Raw genomic sequence first — 16,225 nt, forward strand, 5'->3', positions numbered from 1 at the left:
GTATGAAGACGATTTCCCTCTTCTGTGCCATTTTTTTTGGTAAGTGACAAATTTCCAAAATTAGGTTCAGGTCAGGTTGTGACCAAAATTATGGAACAAATTATGGTCGCATCCAGAGATTCTATTGCACTGCTAAATTAATACAGACTGACTGATTTAGTTGTTCCCAGTGACAGGAGAATGCCAAGTGACAGCAACTGATAGCATGGATCAACATATGCATTGCCAATAATAAGACTTGGTAAAAGAATTTTTTGACATACTACATCTGAACTGGACCATCAACTGTGTACATAGCGTAACATTCTTTTCATTAAATAATTTTTGCTTGCCATTCTTTCTTAATATAATATAGTAGACTATTGTTTCATGTTTTGGGGACGTAAATTATTTTGAAATCCAAGGGCTTAAGATGTGCCTAAATAAATATATAGATGGCAACGGCAAAAGCATTTTTTAACAAATGCAACCCTCCCCACTCCAGCATTTATATATCCCAAACTAATTTAGAAGTAAATAAATTTGCATCACTGCAATCTTGCTTCACTAACTGCCAATTAGAAGTCTTGGCCAGATTGGAAAGTATTTGCTTTTTTTACTGATATAGCATTTGCTTTCATCTTAGAAATATATACAGTCAAATCTTATGATTTTAAAGAATGGAGCAGAAAACAAAGGAAGATCTACATAGGCTTTTGATATTGTGAAAACTAAATCTCTTTTTTCCCATGCTAATCTAAATAAAATTAAGAGTATTTAAATTCTGTTCATTCAATGGGACAAATCCTTGAACATTTCATTTGTCTTACTGGCCTGGTTTTCATTTAGTGCTAAGCCACTTTGTTTTTGATTTAGTGTAAAATGCAAATCTAGCCTAAGGATTGGTTTTTTTAAAAAACAGAACAAAACCTGCAATTAAACTCCATTATAAACCTGGCTTGTTTTAACTGTTAACCCTTTAAGACTCATAGCTGGTTCCTGAATTGTCTTTGTGTGTCATTCAAACTATAAGTAAAAGACAAGAGAATAGGCGTTGATTGCTTACCTGAACGCCTCTTCTCGTACGGTGAGCGGGTACAGCAGTCACATGGGTTGCTCATGTCCAATCCGGTGGAACTGAGCCTAGTATTAAAAAAGCTTGCCGGATCCGCCCCTTCCCCAGAATTCGCGAATCCATAGACTAGGCTCAGTTGTGAAGCTCTGTAGTGTTCAACTCTCATTGTTAGAGGAAGAAAGATATAGAAAGGTAAAGAAGACACATACAAGGGCGGGAAGTGACTGCTGTACCCGCTCACCGTACGAGAAGAGGCGTTCAGGTAAGCAATCAACGCCTATTCTCCGTACTGAAGGAGCGGGTCCAGCAGTCACATGGGACATACCCAATAGATGGTCCCTAGGGTGGGATTAGCTTGCTATCGTGTGAGATAACGGATTGGAGTACCCTTCTGCCGAAGGCAGCGTCCGCTGAAGCGTAAGAATCAATCTTGTAGTGCCTGATGAAAGAATTTGGCGAGGCCCAAGTGGCTGCTTTGCAGACCTCCTCCAACGGGGCTTGAGTCGCCCAAGCGGCCGAGGTGGCTGCGCTCCTGGTGGAATGCGCTGTGATGTTCCTTGGAACTGAGAGGGAGGCCGACTCATAGGCCTTAGATATAGTCCCTCTGATCCAACGGCCTATTACTGTTGAAGACACTTTGGCCCCCATGACTCTGGGATGATAGGCTACAAAAAGTGCTTCTGACCTCCGAAAGGGTCCTGTGCGTTGGATATAGATTCTCAGCGCTCTGGTGAGATCCAGGGTGTGCCATCTAATTGCCAAGGGATGGTCTCGTTGGAGGCAGAAGGAAGGTAGGACAATATCCTGAGATCTGTGGAACATGGAACTGACCTTGGGTAAGAAGGTGGGGTCCAGTCGCAAGACTACCTTGTCCTGATGGAATTGGCAAAGGTCCTGCCTGATTGAGAGGGCAGCCAGCTCCGAAATGCGTCGAGCAGAGGTAATAGCCACCAGGAATGCTACCTTAAAGGATAGGTACCTGAGGGACGCCGATTTTAGGGGTTCGTATGGTGCCTGCGTGAGGGAATGGAGAACCCGTGGCAAATCCCATGATGGGTACCTGTGGACCTTGGAAGGTCTGAGGTTGGCTATGCCCTTGAGGAATTCCTGAACTTCAGGGAAGGATCGGAGAGGCTGTCTGCGGGGACCTCCTAGGACAGATGAAATGGCTGCCAGATGACGCCGGAGGGTGCTGGTGGAAAGTCCTTTATGGAAGCCTTGCATAAGGAAGGAAATTATTCTGTGTATGGGGATGCACAGAGGGGAGAGACCTTCCTGTAGACACCACTGGTGAAACTTGGACCACGTGTGGTCGTAGATTCGATTGGTCGAACCCCTTCTGGCCTTTAAGATGACCTCCACCGAATCGGGGTCATGACCACGCAGCTCTAAATCTCTCCTGATAACAGCCAGGCGGTGAGGTGGAACCACTCCGGGTCTGGATGGAAGGAGGCCCCCTGCCGCAGCATATCCCCCGAAACGGGGAGTCGCCAAGGGTCCTGGACGGACAGCTGTTGGAGATCCGCGAACCAGGGCCGGCGGGGCCAGTGAGGGGCGATTAGGATTACTCGGGCCCTCTCGGTGAGGACCTTGTGAATCACGTCCGGGAGGATTGGAATTGGAGGAAATGCGTAGAGTAGGCCTGGAGGCCATGGACTCCGGAGGGCATTGATTGCTTCCGCTCCCGGGGATGGAAATCTGGAATAGAAGCGAGGGAGTTGGGCGTTCGCATTGGTCGCGAAGAGATCCAGAATTGGTAGGCCGAATCTGAGGGTGATTTGATGGAACAGGTCTTGATGGAGGTTCCACTCTCCTGGGTCTATCGTTGCCCGGGATAGCCAATCCGCCTGGACGTTGAGACTCCCCGAGATGTGATCGGCTAGGAGCGACTGGAGATGTTTTTCCGCCCAGAGGCCCAGCTTGAGGGCCTCCCTCATGAGAGCCTTGGATCTCGTGCCCCCCTGTCTGCAAATGTGGCTTTTCGTGGCAATGTTGTCGGTGAGAATGAGAACGTGCCGGTTGGGAATGCGAGGAGAGAAATGCTTCAGAGCCAGGGAAACGGCTCTTAACTCTAGCCAATTGATTGGCCTGGAAGCTTCCTCCGGGGACCACGTGCCCTGGGCTATCATCCCCTGGGCGTGGGCGCCCCATCCCGATAGACTGGCATCTGTGGTGATGACAAATTGATCCGGGCACCTGAACGGGGATCCTCTGTCCATGGCCGGAGACTTCCACCACTTGAAGGATCTGCGAACACTCAGTGGGATGACAATGCGTCGATTTGAGTTGCTGTGCCCTGATCTCTGAAAAGGTAACAGAAGCCACTGGAGTTCCCTAGCATGAAGGCGAGCCCAGGGAATGATGCCTATGCATGACACCATCTTCCCCAAAAGGGAAGATAGAGTGACTATGGAAACTGAAGAATTAGATAAAATGTTAGAAATTGACTCCACTATACTGAGTTTTCTCTCGGGAGAGAGAAAAACCTGGGAGGATTCTGAATCAATAATGGATCCCAGGTGAGAAATGGATGTGGAGGGTTGGAGGTGGCTCTTATCAAAGTTGATGGAAAATCCATGGTCCTGAAGGACTGACATGGTGACAGAAAGGTCTGTTTTCACTTTCTCTAGGGAGTTCCCATGAATTAAAATATCATCAAGATAACATAAAATGTGGATGGGAAACGCCCTGATATAGGCCGCCAGGGACCCCAAGAGCTTTGTAAAGACCCGAGGGGCCGAGGAAAGGCCAAATGGCATCGCCCTATACTGGAAATGCCTGCCTTGAAAGGAAAAACGTAAAAATTTTCTGTGGCATTTGGCTATAGGAATGTGAAGGTAGGCCTCAGTGAGGTCTAAGGAGACCATGAAATCTCCCGAGTGAATGGCGGCCAAAATAGAAGACAAGGAGTGCATCTTAAACTTCCTATATTTGATGAATAAATTTAGTTTCTTTAAATCCAAAATAGCTCTCCAACCTCCGGAGGACTTTGGAACCATAAATAGGATGGAGTAAAAACCTAGGCCCTTCTGACCGGAAGGGACCGGTTGAATGGCTCTGATGGACAATAGAAGAGAAATGGCCTCCTCCATACGGTTACAATCTGAGGATGACCTGGGAGAAGGGCAGGAAATAAAACGTTTAGGGGGAGGAGAAATAAATTCTAAAAGAAGGCCTGTTTGAACAGTGTCAATGACCCAAGGGTCCTTGGAGGTGAGACGCCAATTAGAGGCGAAATGAGCTAGGCGACCCCCTATGGGAATAGAGGTAGGATTACCATCTAGGTTTTTTTGAAGCCCTGTTAGAGGAAGCTCCCCTTTGGAAGCGAAACCCTCTGCCCCTGGAGTTCCTACCTTGGGAACGAAAGCGGGGGGAATACTGACCTGGAGATCTCTGGTAGGAAGCCGCTTGATCTTGCTGGCGCCCTGGGCGACGAAAGGACTGCGTTTTGGTAGCCTTTTTTGTGGTTGGACCCAAAACTTTCTTCTTGTCCGTGGTTTCCGTGAGGAGTGGATCCAGAAGATCACCGAAGAGAAGGTCGCGCTTTAAGGGGCCCTGGGATAACTGCCACTTTTGGCGAACTCCCGCTTGCCAAGGGCGAATCCATAGGAGTCTTCTTGCCGTAGTAGAAGCTGCAATAGACTTAGCAGAAAATCTAGTAGATTGCAAGGTGGCATCAGCCACTTACTGGGCAGCTGCAAAAACCTTGTTGAAGTCTTGTTGACCTCTCAAGTCATCGGGAGGAATATGCTGTTGAAGTTGGCGAAGCCACAGCAGCATGGCTCTGGAGAAAAAGGAAGCCGCTGCAGAGCTTTTAGTGGCCCAGGAATCAGCGGTGAATCCTCTTTTGAGCATTTGCTCAATGCGCTTGTCCTCTGGGCGGAGGACTTCCTCCGCCTCGCCTGGCACAGCCGCTGCCGAGTGAAGAATCTTGACAGGTTCATCCGGTTTGGGAAAGGATAGAAGCTCTTCATAGGAAGAGGAAAGTTTGTACAACTTTCTGTCCTTGGTGGAGGGATTAAGGCCAGAGGCTGGAAATTCCCACTGTTTGAGTAAAGCATCTTTAAACAACTTAGGCATAGGAATTACCTCGTTATCCTCCTGTTCCTCTGTGAAGTAAGGTAAATTCTCCTCCGGGGGATCAGTGGAAGTGGAGGCTTGTTTCTCCTGGGCCGCTAATCCCGTAGAAATTCTAGCTTTGAGGAGGAGAGATTTGAATAATTGAGAAGGAAAAATAGTAATAGGAGGAGGAACCTTTATTTGGGATTCCTCATCATCTGATAGGCCTTGAAAGGCATCCTCATCATCCTCTATATCCTCATATTCATCCTGGGAGGAATCTGAATCATCCTGAATAGGAGCTCTGACCGCTGGGGGAGAACCCAAGGGGCGGGAGGAGCGAGAAGAAGGAAGAGGTAAGGGAAGCTCATTGATGGTGGAGAGTTTGGCATCAATGGCTTTGGACAACACAGCAAAAATAGACTGGAACTCAGGAGGTAAACTGGAAATGTCAGCAGAAATGGCAGAAGAATCCCTAAAGGCCTGGGAGGATCCTGGCTGGGGGGAATCTTCAATAGTATCTGGTTCCTCTGGACCTATGCCCCATAGGTTAGGTTGGGGTCTGTCTAGGTTTGGCTCATCCAGAGATAACACAGGGACCCCAGAAGGAGGCAGACTAGAAGCCTCTGGGGGGTCTTGACTACTGATTACTTGGGCCTGCACTTTCAAACGTTTTGCTGATTTGTCATGGATTTTTTGTAGGGCTAGGTCCCTTCTCTTCTCGGCCCTGGTGACCTTGGTCGAGGGGCGGGCCCCTGGAGAAGAGGAGGAAGAGGCCTGGGGGATACTAGTAATCTCATCGCCTGTAGGCCTGGCCTCTCTGGGACCTTTAGTTGTGCCTCTCTTGGGAAAAGTAGCCATAGTCTGACAATTAACAGAAGACAAGGCTGAGCCAATAACTGAATAATAAGGAGAAGAATTTCAAGGACTTCCCAAGAGGAATGGATCCTGCTTCGAGGCCTCGAAGCTGCTGAAACTTGAGGACAATCTGGGCAAACCCAGAGTTCGTGCCCCCAAACCCAGCGGGGCCAGCCTCCCTAAACTTTATAATTAAGTAAACCAAGGCACTCTGGTTGGAGGCTTAGCCGGTGGAGAATTTAGCCTGGGACCCCCAAGGCCCGCTCCGGGATCCACGCGGTGGACTGAGGCCTACACGGCTGGCAGGGGGCCAACACGAGAGGCCTAGATTTAAAAAGGGCGCGAAGGCCTTCGCGCCGAAAAAGATCGCTGCGTAAAATTTCTTAAAGGGGAAGCGATCGACTAAGTCCAGGAGACTAGAAGGCGTCTCACTCCGCAGGAGGTATTTCTTAAGCCCTTAAATATTTTTGTATACAATAAATAATCAATAATTCAATAGGTAAATACTTGCACCAGGACCTCCAGGCCAAAGGATTAGAAGAATCCACAAGCGGCCGCAGGAATCGTAACCGGCAAAACCGCCGGGGGAAAACGAAACCGCAACTTCTCCCAAGGAAAAAAGCCTAGCCGCTTTTTTTCTTTTTTTCTTTTAAACGGCTGGCGCAATTAGTGCAAGTAAATAATTAAAGACAATAAATCTTACTACTTTTTGAAGGAAAAGATCGAAGGGAAGGTGTTAGAATGTTGAACGAGCTATCACAATACAACCGCAGGATATGCGAACTGAGCGAATTCTGGGGAAGGGGCGGATCCGGCAAGCTTTTTTAATACTAGGCTCAGTTCCACCGGATTGGACATGAGCAACCCATGTGACTGCTGGACCCGCTCCTTCAGTACGGAGAAATAGGGTGAAGCTAACTAGGAATAACCATGAAGTTGTAAGCAAGGCAAATTTGACTTGGTGCTATTTACAAATACAACTACAAAATACAACAATCAATATGCAGTATTCCAGCTCTTTCTGTGATGCTCCCAGGCCTTTTCCTTTGCTCATTCACATACAAAATATTTATACCAGTTTGTTCTGTTTATTCAAATAATAATGCAGTCCTTGCTACGGTAGATACCTACATTTTAGAGTGCTAATTTCATAGCTGTAATAAACAGGCAAACTATTACAGGTAGTCCTTGACTTACAACAGGAACTGAAACGGACACTCCTATAACTAAGTGATGTAGTTGTAATGCACATCTAAGCCACAGCAATCCCAATAGTCATAATTGCCATCGTTAATTGACAAGTCAATGGGGAAGCTGGCAGGAAATTACAAATCCCAGGGTAGCAGGCAGTAAACGATCGTTGTTGGGTGACGGAGTGAGAGAGAAGCACAAGTTGAAGTTTGAAAAATAATATACAAGTTATGGTGCAGATCTGCTACATGGGGTGCCTGACACATTGAGGAGAACATGAAGGGAGATGCTATGATATTTCAGGAGGATTCATGGAAGTGCACAAGGTTGTGGTGCAGGGTTGAGGAAAGTGTGTGAGAAGTGTGTTGTGGTTGGGGAGGAAAAAGCGGGAGATGTTGTGAGCACCAGAAAGGATGCACAGCGTGAACATAAAGCAGTTCAGGGAGGGTGCATGAGTGGGGGACTTACCTCAATGCCTTGAGATCTTCTCTGTCAGCTTCCCCACTGACTTTCTGGGGAAGCTGGCAGGAAAGATTGCAAATAGAGATCATGTGACTGCAGGACTCTGGAGCCAGTTCTAAGTGTGAACAGATTTGCCAGGTGCTCAGATCATCAGCACATGATTGGGACAGCTGGAATGCCAAAGACTGGTTATAACCACTATATTTATTCAGTACATTTGTAAATTCAAATTGTTGCGGAAAGTATGATTGTAGGTCAAAGAGTAACTGTATATCAGTATATTGAACTTTCTCATGGGAAAAATTAAAAGTTTTACTCAGACCTGAATGTCGCAAATAACAGAATACCAAGGAGTTTTCTCAGTCAATTTTATATGCACCAAGATTGTCAAATTTGCCACTTACCGCAACCACATACGTGTTTGTTTAGCATGCGCCTGGATTCTCTTTATCTTGGTTGTGGATCATATTAAGAACTAAAAAGGTATTGACTTTGAATTTATTTACACCAATTCCCAGCACAACAAAGCAAATTCTTCTATGGTCCAACACTCATTTTAAAAGCAAGCTTACTTACTTTAGGACTGCACCTCGGAGTGCCTCTCTCTCTTTGGCTTCACCTGGTTCTTCCCCAGTGCATGGAATGATATCTGCTTCAGTGTATCTAAGAATGAAGTGTTAAGGAGAATGCAGCCTGATACTAATTTTAACATTTGGGGACTTCTCTTTGGTACTTATTTTAGTTCGTCTTGGAGAGCAACCAAGTCCCTTTTGTAACATGTGAGGAGCAATTACAATTCACATATTTATTAAGTCTCAGATAGATTTAATATCCCACTCGTCCCCTAAAGTACATACAGTAGTACCTCCAGATACAAGCTGCTCCACATGCGAGTATTCCAAGTTATGAGCCATGACGCGAGCGAAATTTCTGTTCGACACCCGAGCTCAAATTTGGGATATGAGCCGAGCTTCCGCTAGGTGGCGCAAGAATCCTTGCTTCTGGTTATCTTGGCGCGAAAAACAAAGTCTAAAGGCATTCGTTCGAGATGCGAGTCGATCGACTTACGAGCTCGGGTCTGGAACGAATTAAACTCGTATGTCGAAGTACCACTATAATATTTCCTATTGCAATATTTCTCCACAACAGCAATCCTTTGAAAGAAATTGTTCTCAGAGTCTACTTGAAGTCCCCCAAGTGAGTTGTTTTCTCAGGTAGACTTTATTCTGTGGAATCGTCTCTGTTCTTTATCTAACTACCAATCAGACCGCACTTAAGCCAATGTATTTATGAGGTATCAAAAATTATGTATTCGGAAACAGCATCTCCCCCACCTCCTGGACAAGGAACAGCATATGAATGCCACTGGTGCTGCCAGGAAATTGCCGGAAAATAAGATTTATCAATATGTAAAGAAATTGTTTCTGAACTCTTCTCTAATAGAGCTATAATCTTGGAACTTTTAGAAACAGCGGTACTGCAAAGAGAAAGCCACCTGCTAGGAGATTAACTTCTCTAGAAAATGATACTGTGGTTTTCCATATTCCAATGTGTCATCGCCATCCACATCAAGGTCAGCATCACTGTCTGGATTCTCCTTGCCACTACACATGACAAACCCAGATCCTAGAGAAGAAAAAAAATGCATAGAGAACATCATTTAAGGATATAAGTAACGAAGAAATACAAATTATTTAGAAGTTTTTTAAAAGCAAAGATTATTTTACATTCTGACATAAAAAGGAATTTAGAGGGAATGTCATTGTTCTCTTGATATTCAGATTATTTTGTGTGTGTGTGTGGGGGGGGTTATGGGGTATGTGAGGGATGACATTTGTCAGAAATAAACTGAACTGGGAACTGCAGTGCATAACAGCAGAAAAAGTACATTCAAGCCAAAAGCAAGCAGTCTATGATTTATGAGAACTATTGTGGCAAGCAGGAGAAATCAAATGTAGAGAACTTCCAGTTAAAATGTACAGAATGAAAAACATTGTCTATGCAGAAGAAATCCCAATGTTGATGTGAAAAAAAGAGTTTTGATACACCATTTTTGGACACACATACTGAACTTCTATGTAAAACAGAATGTTGACTTTTCTTTAAAAATTGTATTCTGCCTTAATCTGAACTGTTTATCATTTGCCCAACCTCACCACCAGATTAGATGATATATTTTAATAAATCCAGAGTAAAGGGAATACAATATGCAGGATGCAATATACATAAATAAAATATATTTAATGTTGAAGTATCTAGTAAATGACAATATGATATGGGGAATCCCAATCACAAATGAAGGAGCTAATTTTTTTTTAAAAAAAACCATCTATCCAGCAAAATTTGTTCAGCCTTCTAGATATGGTGATAAAACACACGCACATGAGCTGCATTAACTACCAAACCTATGAGATCCTCCACTCCTCTCCCACCCCCCCTATGTATATGAATTGTTTAGGTGCTTTGTATTAAAACATTTACAATAAGTGGAATTGACCCTGGATGGCAATAGGGAGAAGAATCTGTCAGGAGGCCGGTGAACCAATTGGTTTACACATATTGACCATATCTCACAAGATTGTAGCTGATGTGCCCAACTTATACAACTTAGGTACTTTTTTATATTCGCCAGTTTGGAGGCCAAATGTTATTTGTCCTGGACAGCTACAAGTTTACAAAGGTAACTTCAAAAAGTAAAATGTTTGTTTTCTGTTTCCTGAAACAGGTTTGCGATGCTTATTAAATAATGTACAATACTGCAAAAAGTAGCCTTAATTTAATTAGTCGCTATTAAATGGAATGTATACTGTATATTCATAATCACTTGCCTGGTAAATCTTTCTGTCTTCTGTTCATAAAAATATTTCAGGGATCTGTAATAAGGTAGTTTTACTAGGACTTACTAAACACCATTGCTTGTCACTTACAACTCACAGCTGAAGCCATTGAAATGCATTATTAATAAGTCAGAAATATGCTGGACGATGATACTGCACTTTCTCAAATATTGGGTGGCAGACTTATACATGCCCACAGGCAAGTACCCAACCTAAATCAGATTCTATCTCACAAGCAACAGGAAGCTCTCCAAATGGCAAGAAAATATGTATGGTTTATGGCAAGAACTACTGCATGGATGTCACTACATTATGTCACCACTTACTCCATATCAACTCTTAATGTAGCTAACAAAATGGACAGATTAGCCATCTCTCATGTCTTCCTAAAAAATTCTAGGAAGCAAAATGGAAAATCTTGCTTTTTGAGTTCCATTTACTTTTTGCTGTTTCAAAATTGACTAAAGTCACTATATAAATAAAAAACAGAAGGGTTTAGGATCGTCTGAAAAGTCAATGACGAATTATTATTGCCAAGAAAATTGCATGGTATGTCCTTGATGGCATTAAGAGTTAAACTTAACAAAAGGGATGTTACCTTCACCTTTAGCCATGAGAAATTTTAGATTCAGCATCATATCCAACATTATTCTCCTACAAATCAACAAGTTTAAATTTAATCTGAAGTGAGCCAGTTTGGCCCCATGATAAAGATGCTGACCTAGAAACCAGCTGTTAGGATTCCCTTAGAAGTGACAGCTGGCTGGGCAACTTTTGATCAGTTACTATCTCAGCCCAACTCACTTGACAGGGTTATTATTGTGGGGAAAATAGTAAACAGGAATATTAGTTACGTTCACCATTCTGAGTTATTGTTGTGGTTAGCTCTGGCCCAGCTCCTGCCCCAAGGACTGTGGATGTGAGGGAGACATCCACATGCTGCAGGCCTGTTTTGCCCCTGGTGGAATCTGCTGATGAAGGCTCCTCTGACCAAGAAGACATGAGTGACAGGGAGGAGGAGAGTGGGGCAGACAGCTCAGAAGGAGATCAATTACCTAGCTCCTCCCTGGATTCGGAACAAGAGTTAATGATACAGCCACGCATGCGGAGAGCGATGCATAGGCAACAACAACTGAGAGATTATTATCAAAGAAAATGAGGCCACCTGTGGTTGGGTGGGGCTGTGGTAATTAGTGAGGCTGCTATAAATAGCAGCCTGTGGGTTTGGCCATTGTGGAGGATTATCTGATCTTTGTGTTTCCTGACTGCTTTACTGACTTTGACCTTTTGTGTGCTAATTTTTCCCTGCTTTGAAACTAAACCAGGGCAAAGTGTGTTTCACTTTGTGAAAGAAGAAGGACTGTGAATTGCCTCACAGCTGCAAGCTAAGTATCACAGAACTGATAAGGGTCTTGTACAGATTACCAGTTTGTTTGGAGACGAGTGCTCTTTGCTATACCAAAAGAGGGCTTGGTTTAAGTGAAATTTCATTATAAAGAACATTGTTTTGAATTTTCAAACGTGTGTGTGTCTGAAATTTGTACCTGTGAATTTTTGGGAGGATTCTACCAGAGAGCCCAATAGAACATATATAAAACTCAGAATTAAAAAGATATTTTAAAACAAACATATTTGGGGACATTGGAAAACAGACATTATTTTTATAAGAAAAAACAATATGTACTCAGATTGGCTTTCCCATTACTTCGAGTTTACACATTCCAAACCCAAGATTCAAAAACTTTCCAAAGTCATGTTTTTGAGAGTATTAGAATCCTAGTCTAAATTCCATTTCATTTTTTCAGCCTCAGTGCAAACTTCTGATAGGATTGCACAAAGTAGGTATACAATGTTGTTTCTTCACAGCACACCTTCACACCTTACTTTTTAAATGATGCTTTTATTTGTGGTAACCAGAATATTATTATTAAAGTTTTAATTTCATATGACTGTTTAGGGCACCTAAGACTCCGAGTCTGCGGAGAGGGGCGGCATACAAATCTGATTAATAAATAAAATAAATCTGATTAATAAAATTAAGACAGGAGTAATAATTCTAATGTAATTTTAGCTTTTGTTATATTTAATAATTTGGTTGTTAATTGCCATGTTTGGAACTGTAGGGGCACAGAAGCTTAATATGTCAATATACTATTCTAGATAATAACCCCTATGTCATTTACACAAGAAAAACATGTTTACTACTTTAGGTTTCCAGTTTACAAGATTTTACCTGTATTCAACCTCATCCTTGCTAATAAAAAAATCCAATGAACTAAAGAACCTTATTCTCTGTCATCTTTAATCCATAAAGGCTCTTTCAAGGTCCAAGCAAACGGGTATGAATACTCAGGCCAGAATTGGGGGCTATTAAACCAAGGAAAACAAAGTGGCCACTGATTCTGATCCCCATTGTTCTTGTAGTCAGTTGCTCGACAAGCAATTCCAGCACCAGCATTGAGTGGCACTTCTATAAACCCTGTGACAGTTTGGGAGACAAACTCTCCCTCATCAGTCAGAATGTACAAATCAGGATCACTTACTCTGAGAGCACAGCTGCCCTCCAGCACTGTGCTCACAGCTCTGCTCAGTCTGTTATTTTGAAGCAGCTGACCCTGGCACCAAAAAAATGAATTAATACCAAACATTGTAGGAGTTCAAAACAATAAATATTCCTGCTGATATATAAAAGCAGGTTCTTTACAAAAAGTAAGGAGGCCTATTTATTTATGAAATTACTATGCCGACCATTTCCCCTACAAAGTGACTGTACTGCACACAACTTATGGGACAATTTTGAATGGCACATTATAAACCCTTCACTGATAAACCCTTCTCTTTTCTCATTTATAAATACGGTATTTCTTTTTTCTGCTATGTCCTTCCTCATCTACTATGCATAAATGGGCAAGCTATAAAGTATGATTCAAGTGTTATTAAAAATTGGAAATAGTGAAGAGGAGACACTGACCAGCTCTCTGCACTAAAGAATACTCAAGAATTGAAGAGTGTCCATGAGATTTATAAGGTAAGCAGAAGGGAATCAATAGTTTATGATATCTGTTACTATGAGTGTGCTGGGCCTCAAAATATATTAATCAAGAACAAAGATAATACAGCAATCCTTTTTCTCCCCCAAAAGGGAAGGTTTTAAAACTACTATTCTGTTTACAATTTAAGTTAGTTTTTTCATTTACTTTAGCTAGTATGAACCTAAACAAGATGTCACAAAGACCCTCATATAATGTCCCAGGAAGTAATGGAACATTACGGGACATATGGGAATATGTCTCCATATTTGTGCAACTTCCTCCTTACATGAGTAGAATATTTACTGGTAGTAAAAGCTTCATTTAACAACTGGACTTTCCAACCAATGCTCTTACAAAATTATGTACTTTTTATTGGAAGAGTACTTGTATCTATACTACATTCATATGCAGATGGTATCATGAAATAAAAGAAATAATGCATCTTACAGAGTTAGGCTTACAGAACAAACGGCAGATGGATAATAATACTTCATTGTGGAGAGCAAACAACACAAATAATGCAAATGAAAAAAGCAAGTTCTTTTGCAATCAATCACAAGAGAAAAGACAGAAAGGTGAAGGTACCAATTGCACCCTTAGTTGGGTTGATTATTTGTGCCAGCAACTCATAATCTAATTTTAAAACTGAATAAAATTAAAGCTCCTAATTATTTGCTTAGCTAAAACATTTATAAACAAAAGTAACAAAACTCCTACTTGTCCAACTGACAACAGCAAAAAAACAACAACTGCTGGTTAATATGTCCTATATGTAGCATATATTAGCTTCAGACAGCCACCATCTGGACTGTTCGCAGTCAACTATTCACAGTCAACTATTCACTCTCCAGCTATTCCAGAGCTGTGTTTAAGTAGTTGGCATTGTTGCTAATTGCTACTTACAGGTAACATTTTAAACCATTATAAATTGCAAAATTCTGCAAGTAAAGAATACATAAGGTTATGCCTGCCACAAGAATTGTCCAATGCTGATTGAAGAGTTAATAGTATATATTTTAAAGTATATATTTCCAACCGTCACTCTCCCAAGCAGCATAAGGGACGATAACCATTCCTTCCTTATCAATAATTCCACCCGGTTTTACTTTTTAGCTGGATAGTTTGAAAAATTTCAACAATTAAAAATAAAATGAGGCTTTACCATTTAGGTAAAATGTATAGATTTGGAGGAAATTATACAATTTGGAATAAGTGTATTTTGCTCAAGCTTTTCCACCTTTAAACACCAGATTTTATTAACTGTTTTGCTAGAAGAATAGAACACTTGAGGAACACCTATTTTTTCAATGTCTTTATTATATTTAATTTACCATTAAATAGGAAAAAAAGAAATCATCATACAAGAAAAAAGCCCTCAAGACCATAAAATAAAACAATATGTCTAATTAAAGTTGTTGTATAACTTGATAATTGATAAAATATTTGGCCACTTGACATTTCACTATAGTCAGAATAAAGTAACAAATATAAATATTTCGTTAACAAAAATAAAATTTATCAATGTGACTCAGAAATGTGGAAATGATTGGGAATATCACATGTCTTTATATGTTGTGAGTCTCCCTGAGTCTTTAGAGAAGGGTGGCATATAAGTCCAATGAATGAACGAATGAATGAATGTCCTGCGACATTGTAAAAAGGATCCTGTATGAGGACATGAGCAAGAGTTTCCAACTATGTGGATAAGAGCAAAGTGTCTGTAAATAAGGAATTCCATAAAATCTTCCTGTCAGTATTGAAGGGAGGTCATTAAAGCGGGCTCTGGAAAAGGCCCATCTACATTTGTTTAGAGTTAGATTATATAGACACATGAAAGCGAACCTATAGCATGCGTGCCACAGCTGGCACACAGAACCCTCTCTATGGGCACACGAGTCGTTGCCCAGCTCAATTCCATCGTGCATATGCACACTTCCTGCCAGCCAGCTGATTTTCAGGATGCGCGAGAAATACGCATGATGCGTGGGAGTTGTGTGGAGTCAAGTGGGGCTTCCCCGCGGCCTGTTTTAGGAGGCTACAGGGTGGCCTACTGGGTCCAAAACAGGATGCATGGGAGGGGTCACGTGCACATGCGTGGGGGGAGCATGAGGGTTTATGCACGCATGTACATAGCCCTCACTGGTATAGAAACATAGAAACATAGAAGTCTGACAGCAGAAAAAGACCTCATGGTCCATCTAGTCTGCCCTTATACTATTTTCTGTATTTTATCTTAGGATGGATATATGTTTATCCCAGGCATGTTTAAATTCAGTTACTGTGGATTTATCTACCACGTCTGCTGGAAGTTTGTTCCAAGGATCTACTACTCTTTCAGTAAAATAATATTTTCTCATGTTGCTTTTGATCTTTCCCCCAACTAGATATATAGATATATTGCAGTAGAGCAGGGGTAGACAAAGTCGGCTCTTCTATGACATGTGGACTTCAACTCCCAGAATTCCTGAGCTAGCATGATTGACTCAGGAATTCTGGGAGCTGAAGTTCACAAATCATAGGAGTGCCAACTTTGCCTACCCCTGCAGTAGAGGGCTTGGGGATATCTAACACTTGCTTACAGAATTCAGGAGCATTCATGATACAATTTTGGCAGTCAATATCCCTAATTCTTTTCTTAACTATTGATTTGGCCTTCTCCACGTTCATTGGTCTAAATATTCAGAAGAGTAACCAAGTCTGCAAAGGCCAAATATGATTCTGAGTCCTGATAT

General features: G+C 42.1%; 1 protein-coding gene across 4 annotated transcripts in view; it reads right to left on the minus strand.

Moving 5' to 3' along the window:
• LOC139163829 (E3 ubiquitin-protein ligase RNF220) overlaps window positions 1–16,225 on the minus strand; it is an 81,147-nt gene that overhangs the window by 46,929 nt on the left and 17,993 nt on the right. For all 4 annotated transcript variants that reach the window (XM_070745017.1, XM_070745019.1, XM_070745020.1 and 1 more), the window contains exons 5-6: window positions 9,154–9,250; window positions 8,201–8,287 (exon numbers count right to left, since the gene is read on the minus strand). In XM_070745017.1, coding sequence (XP_070601118.1) covers window positions 8,201–8,287; window positions 9,154–9,250 — 184 coding nt within the window. The remainder of the gene's footprint in view (window positions 1–8,200; window positions 8,288–9,153; window positions 9,251–16,225) is intronic.

The sequence above is a fragment of the Erythrolamprus reginae genome, chromosome 3, assembly GCF_031021105.1.
Source record: "Erythrolamprus reginae isolate rEryReg1 chromosome 3, rEryReg1.hap1, whole genome shotgun sequence".
NCBI classification, from domain to species: Eukaryota; Metazoa; Chordata; class Lepidosauria; order Squamata; family Dipsadidae; genus Erythrolamprus; species Erythrolamprus reginae.